This window comes from Metopolophium dirhodum, chromosome 3 (assembly GCF_019925205.1).
Source record: "Metopolophium dirhodum isolate CAU chromosome 3, ASM1992520v1, whole genome shotgun sequence".
Classification (NCBI taxonomy): Eukaryota; Metazoa; Arthropoda; class Insecta; order Hemiptera; family Aphididae; genus Metopolophium; species Metopolophium dirhodum.
The window spans coordinates 4,327,654-4,333,647 of NC_083562.1; the positions used below are offsets into that span (position 1 = coordinate 4,327,654).

The 5,994-nt window shown below is 29.3% G+C and overlaps 1 protein-coding gene across 2 annotated transcripts; it reads left to right on the plus strand.

Moving 5' to 3' along the window:
- Positions 1-3,880, plus strand: LOC132941179 (dehydrodolichyl diphosphate synthase complex subunit DHDDS-like). Of its 2 annotated transcripts, XM_061009117.1 has the most exons (6): positions 1-289; positions 676-850; positions 1,297-1,446; positions 2,455-2,603; positions 2,801-2,985; positions 3,062-3,880. In XM_061009117.1, the coding sequence occupies exons 1-6, from the start codon at positions 241-243 to the stop codon at positions 3,266-3,268; spliced, it is 915 nt and encodes a 304-aa protein (XP_060865100.1). In that variant the 5' UTR covers positions 1-240; the 3' UTR covers positions 3,269-3,880. The 2 variants fall into 2 exon arrangements, with proteins under 2 accessions (XP_060865100.1, XP_060865101.1); XM_061009118.1 differs by lacking the exon at positions 1,297-1,446.
- The last annotated feature ends 2,114 nt before the right edge of the window (positions 3,881-5,994 follow it).

Below are 5,994 nucleotides of genomic sequence, written 5' to 3' on the forward strand. Positions count from 1 at the left end.
CAGTATGGTACTAACTTAAAGTTCTGTGAATTTTCATTAAAAATATATTTCATATTATTGCATTATATTAGCGTACGCTATTATTATGTATATTTATAGACACATTTGAAGACTTACCTCCTAGACATTATTTTATTAATTTCAACCAAAAATAACAAAATATTAATAATACTGCATTTTTATAGTTAATAATTTGTTTAAAATTTACAAGCCAAAAATACAGCGATTTATGGCCACAAGATGACAACTATTACAACAAATAAATGGAGTTGGGATAATTTGATAAAAAGTAAGAACATTTTTATTATTTGTTATTGTTTTTGTCTTTTTATTTACGCATTTTGACAGTTATGTTTTATTCAATATACCCCTGTCTGTTTAGATTGAACTGTTGTACTTTAAAATGTAGTACTTAAGTACCTAATTGTTTTTATATCCTCAGTTTTTTTCAAACGCTTTGGAAAGACGTGACATTTTTAAAATGTAATGTACGCCAATACACCACCTTAAATAACTACTAATATATTATTAATTAATAATTATTATAATATCCAATTAAAATAATATATAATTTTAAAAACAATATAGATTTATGAATATAAAGGGTAGGTTGGTATAAACTAAGATTAGCTCATGCACGTGCAATTAATGTGTAACATCGGTACAATGGTTTAGATGTTCTGTGTCTCACACATCCGGATAAGTCTTGGACACCTTACATGACATGGACGCAACGTTTTTTCACCCAAGTGCTAACCTATGGAGAGATGCCAAAACATGTAGCGTTTATTATGGACGGAAGTTATGGTGAGAAAAATTTTATTTCTGCGCAAGAAAGGTATGCAAAAGGGTGAGTTAGAACTTTTACTAAAATATTTTTAAGTGATCATATTACTGATTTGCACCGCTTAGGTCGTCATTATTTAATTTGATTTCTCTGCCAATAGCTATTGTCTATAATAAGGTACCTATATTCGCTTTGACGTAGGTAACATTATTGAAACGACATGGATATATTTATATTATAATTTTATTAATTTATTAACCTATGTGATAAAAGTACTATACTACTATAGGTAGGTACCGATACTACAAAACTTAAAATAAATGCTCTTAAAAATTGTTTTTAACCTATAAATAAAAAAAAATAATTGAACAAAAATCTATTTGTATTATTTAAATTTACGTAATTTGGCGCTATCGTGATTGATGCAAGTCGTGATTCGTAATTAAAACGAATTATCTATAGAATATACGATAATGGTCGTATTTATATGATGTATGTATTATTTATAGGTTTGACAAATTAGTCGAAACATTACAATGGTGCTTACATTTAGATATAAAAGAAGTTACCGTGTACGCGTTCAGTTTACATAACTCTAAGCGAACCCAAGAAGAAATCGATGCATTGTTTGAGGAAGTAAAAACATTTTTAGAAGAAAAGTAATATAGTTTAGTGACTGATAAAATGCTAACTTTTATTATTAACTACCTATTACCTATACCTACCTAATCTAGAACTTAAGTGTAAAGACAGAAAACATTAAAACAATAACATATTGGTGCATCGTTTAACCTTTATATCTAGGAAGGTATCGTGAATCTGTATATTTCTATACATTTACCCCAACACTAATATTATTCGGTATATCGTATATAATATAGCAGGTTACCAAATGGGCGGACCGCGAATGAATTTTGACAGGCCCACAGATAAGAAGAAAAGAAGCATTTTAATACGTAATTATTATTACGGGCGACTGTTGTAATAAAAATTTTGCAGGTAATTTCTTATATTTGTACATTATTAGGTTAAAAACGAATTCCGATCCCGATTCACCAACGAGCACCTTAAAATGATGATGAAGATAGCGACCACAAACCATAACCCCGACTTAAAGCAGCTAGTTGAGGGCAAGATCCGCCATTTTTCACATTAAAAATATTAATTCATAATTGTTTCACTTATTTATTAAGTGTAATTCTATTTTCTTAAGTTATAGTTATATAATACGTGTATATTTCTTTTATTAAGAAATAAAATAGTTTTGGCCAGTCGGCATATGACTATAAAAATATTATGTACTTTGAATTTGTATGGCCCGCGAGGATTTTCTAAATTCTTAATGTGGCCCTCGGAAAGTATTAATTGGTGACCCCTGTAATATAGGTAGGTACAATACATTTAGGGTGTCCACAGATTGGCACTACGGGAGAAAAGTATGCTTGTCCCGACTAAAAATTGTCTAGATTGATAGTAACCAGTAGGTATGATTATAATATTATAATAAAATAATTAAAAATGTGGATGGCGGTTGCCTTTATACTTAGGTTACCTTATATTATACCAACCTATGTATTATTATAATAATTTATGTTTATTGATTTGAATACTGTTATTAGTTATTACTTAAATATTATAGTTATACATTTATTATAATTTTGTTTTAGAGATACGTTGAATGAGCTAGGTGTATGTATTAATTTTTTTGGAAACATCAAAAAATTACCAGATGATTTGGTTAAATTATTCGCAAAATCAATGCTCATAACAAAACAAAACAATAAGATATCATTAAATATTGCATTTTCTTATACTGGTGAGTTCAAATTATTGCATTTAAATTCTAAATCAAACACTTAATTTATTATTATATAAAATATAATATATTAGATAGTATACCTAATTTATAAATTATAATACCTATATATACCTAGGTATTATGAATTAGTTGGTTAGGTATAGGTATAGGTTACATATAGGCACATACCTATCTATTATTTAAATTATTTTCAGGACATGATGAATTAACAAATGCATTCAACCAAATATCTCATGGTATTAAAAACAATGATTTGGAAGGATCAGATTTATCAGTGGAAATTTTAGATAGTTGTATGTATACCTATCCGTCCCCACCACCTGATTTATTAATACGCACATCTGGTGAGACTAGACTGAGTGATTTTATGTTATGGCAGGTAAATTAATAGTTCTTGAAAATATGTTTAGTAGATAAACTTACTGTTGTTTCTACTAATTTTTTTATTTTTTCAGTGTTCTTACAGCTACATTTATTTTACATCAGTCTTATGGCCAGAATTGACTGCATGGGACTTTATGATTGCTATTTTCATGTACCAAAGAAATGTTAGAGCATTTATACGTTATAAATTACCTACTAAAAGATTGAGTTTAAGGGCTGAAAAATTTGTTGAAAATGTACAGCAGAACCGGTTAAATAGTCTTTATACAATTGCGTGATAATATAATAATATTATTATTGTTTTTTTTTTCTTAATTTATGAAGGTGTATTTTATTTACATATAGTGATTATTTATTTACGGATTTGTTATTTATTTTTTGATTTTTTATATTACGTACTGAGAACTGACTTGTATCGAACTCGAAGTATTGAACCTTGATACGATTATACGATCAGTATAATAATATATTGTAGGTATAACTATATAAAAATATAAAATCTACATTATTACCATTATAAGTACTAACTAAGTATTATATAACTATTACATATCACCGTACTAATACGCATAGAACTTTTTTTCTTGAAAATCTAATTGATGTGTAAATGTGTAAGCTAGTATACCACAATGACAATATTATGATACCAGAGCACAATGTAGAGACCCGGCACAATAGAGAACCTATATGCGTAGTTATATAATATACAATATAATAATAAACATTAAACATTTTAAGTTTAAACTTTTAATACTTCTGATTACTCATTAAGCCCTCCTCATTATAATTTATAAGTGAATAATGATAAACCCGCTGAACTGTATTTTGTGTATTTACCTATTATTACTCCATCATTATATAATATATTAATATATATTATTAACTATTCAGTTTAGTCTAATCTTATAAATTATTTTATCAATTACCTGCAGACGGCAGACGCCAGACAATAAATAGATTACAATTTACCAGGGCAGGCTGTATTACTCAAGTGCGTAGCCAAGAGATTTTTTTTCTGGTGGTGGTTTTAATTTTAATGTAACTTATTGTGGTTTTTTACACCACACACTCTCCTTCATGTCATCAGTCTTTATAATAATAATATTATCAAATTTGAAATAGAACCATATTATGACAATATGACTACGACAACATATTTTGTAAAAATGTTCATCATAATATACCTTACCAGTTACCTATATGTCTTAAAGCTTATATACTATTAGATTTTACACTCCGCAGACCACAGTCACTACTCACTATATTATTATATAATCTACACAGAACATTTAACATGTGGCGTATTTTCAAATTTTTTGTGGGGGATCTAAAAAATAAGTAAGTGTATAATATTATAAAAAGTACATATGAGTAGAGTTCGGGACTAATTGTTGCACACAAATTATCGAAATATGCAGTCTTAAATATATGCAGCTGCGTTTTTATATCACTTTCGAAAAATGCATATAACATAGGGATTACAAATTTGAAAATAAAAAACTAAAAAAAAAGCGGGTAAGTGGATGTCGCTCTGTTGTACAGTAGGTTACTAGCCAAGAAAATCTCGGTGGGCCGCTTAAAGTTTAGGCCGGTCGCGTGAGAGTGAGTGAAAATAAATTCATGTTCAAAATACGATTGGCCACCTATAAGCTCGTAATAATTATAGACGTAATTTTGGTCCACTGCAGAATATGTAAATGGTTCACTTAGAAGTGAAAATCTCGATGGGTCGATATAATATACTAATCCGGCCCTGCCCCTGGGTATACGCTCATTTATGAATTTAATTCAACAAAATATACCTATGGCATATGCAATGAATTTAAAAGTGCAAAACCAACTATAGATTCAACCTTTCAAAAAGTAGCTCACTTCGCTTTGCGAGGCTCTTATATGTGATCCATTTACAAATTCCCAAACTTTACAAAAACACATTTTTTGTTACTAGGTTCGTTCCTACATTTTTATTTTTCACAGGTCAGATTTAACGTTTTTAGTTATATAACGTTCAACTTGATAATTCTCTTAGCAATAATTCTATAATTACCTATACCTACTCTGTGGCGGCAACTCAAGCGGTTTATTAAAAAAATTCAACATTCACGGTCATGAACGATGAATAACTATATACCAATGCGTATTACCTATACGATTTTACGTGGTAGTAATCAATCCTAAATATTTAATACACGGTTCTAACTTATAGATGATTAATAAGTGCCATAATCTCACGATAAATAATAATACAGAATACGCGTATTGTTTGATTATTTTAAATTTTAAGGTACCTATAGTACCTACGAGCATATACGTGATCCGTCCGTATTTATACTATTTTCACAAGCCACAAGGTATATACGCTAATTCACCTAGTTGTAATTAAATGGGTCCTAAAACACCTCTGAATATTAAAATTTGTTTAAACTGTGCTCTATATAGACTATAGTCTATAGAGTATGCCAGGAGTATTATAGACCGTATGTACCTACCATATGGTCCATAGGTGAAACTAGTAAATTTTATCAGGACTCGCCAAATAATGAATATAAAAAAACTCCAGTAACACGTTTTTTTATTTAAATTTTAAATTTTAGTACGTTATCCCGGATAACTTATCCAGCATTGACTGGGCGACCCTTCAGCTATATGGCTATATAATATGTGCACAACTATTAATTTTTATAGGTACATGCAAGGTGTAACCACGAATTAAGAACGATAATATAATTCAGTAAATTTCAATAGTTCGCGGTCGCAACCTACGAAAGTTGAACAGTTCATAACAATAAATTATAATAATTTATGGCTGGTACGTCGTCGACTACGTCTTCATACAAGTTCATGAATTAATGTAGCCGTCATGAATTACAGTGCCGCCAGTTCGCCATTATTTATCGACGCCCTTGGTCCTATCCATCCAACTTGAAACACGTATCAGATATATTTCTAGGTTTGGTTTTTATATCTCAAGTGCCGAGTTTTTTTTTTAACGTCTTATCAATTT

Excerpts from the sequence above, each read along its gene's own strand:
- LOC132941179 (XM_061009117.1), top strand. The coding sequence starts at position 241 with ATGACAACTATTACAACAAATAAATGGAGTTGGGATAATTTGATAAAA. Across the intron at positions 851-1,296 it reads CAAGAAAGGTATGCAAAAGG|GTTTGACAAATTAGTCGAAA; the intron begins GTGAGTTAGAAC and ends TATTATTTATAG. Across the intron at positions 2,986-3,061 it reads GTGATTTTATGTTATGGCAG|TGTTCTTACAGCTACATTTA; the intron begins GTAAATTAATAG and ends TTATTTTTTCAG.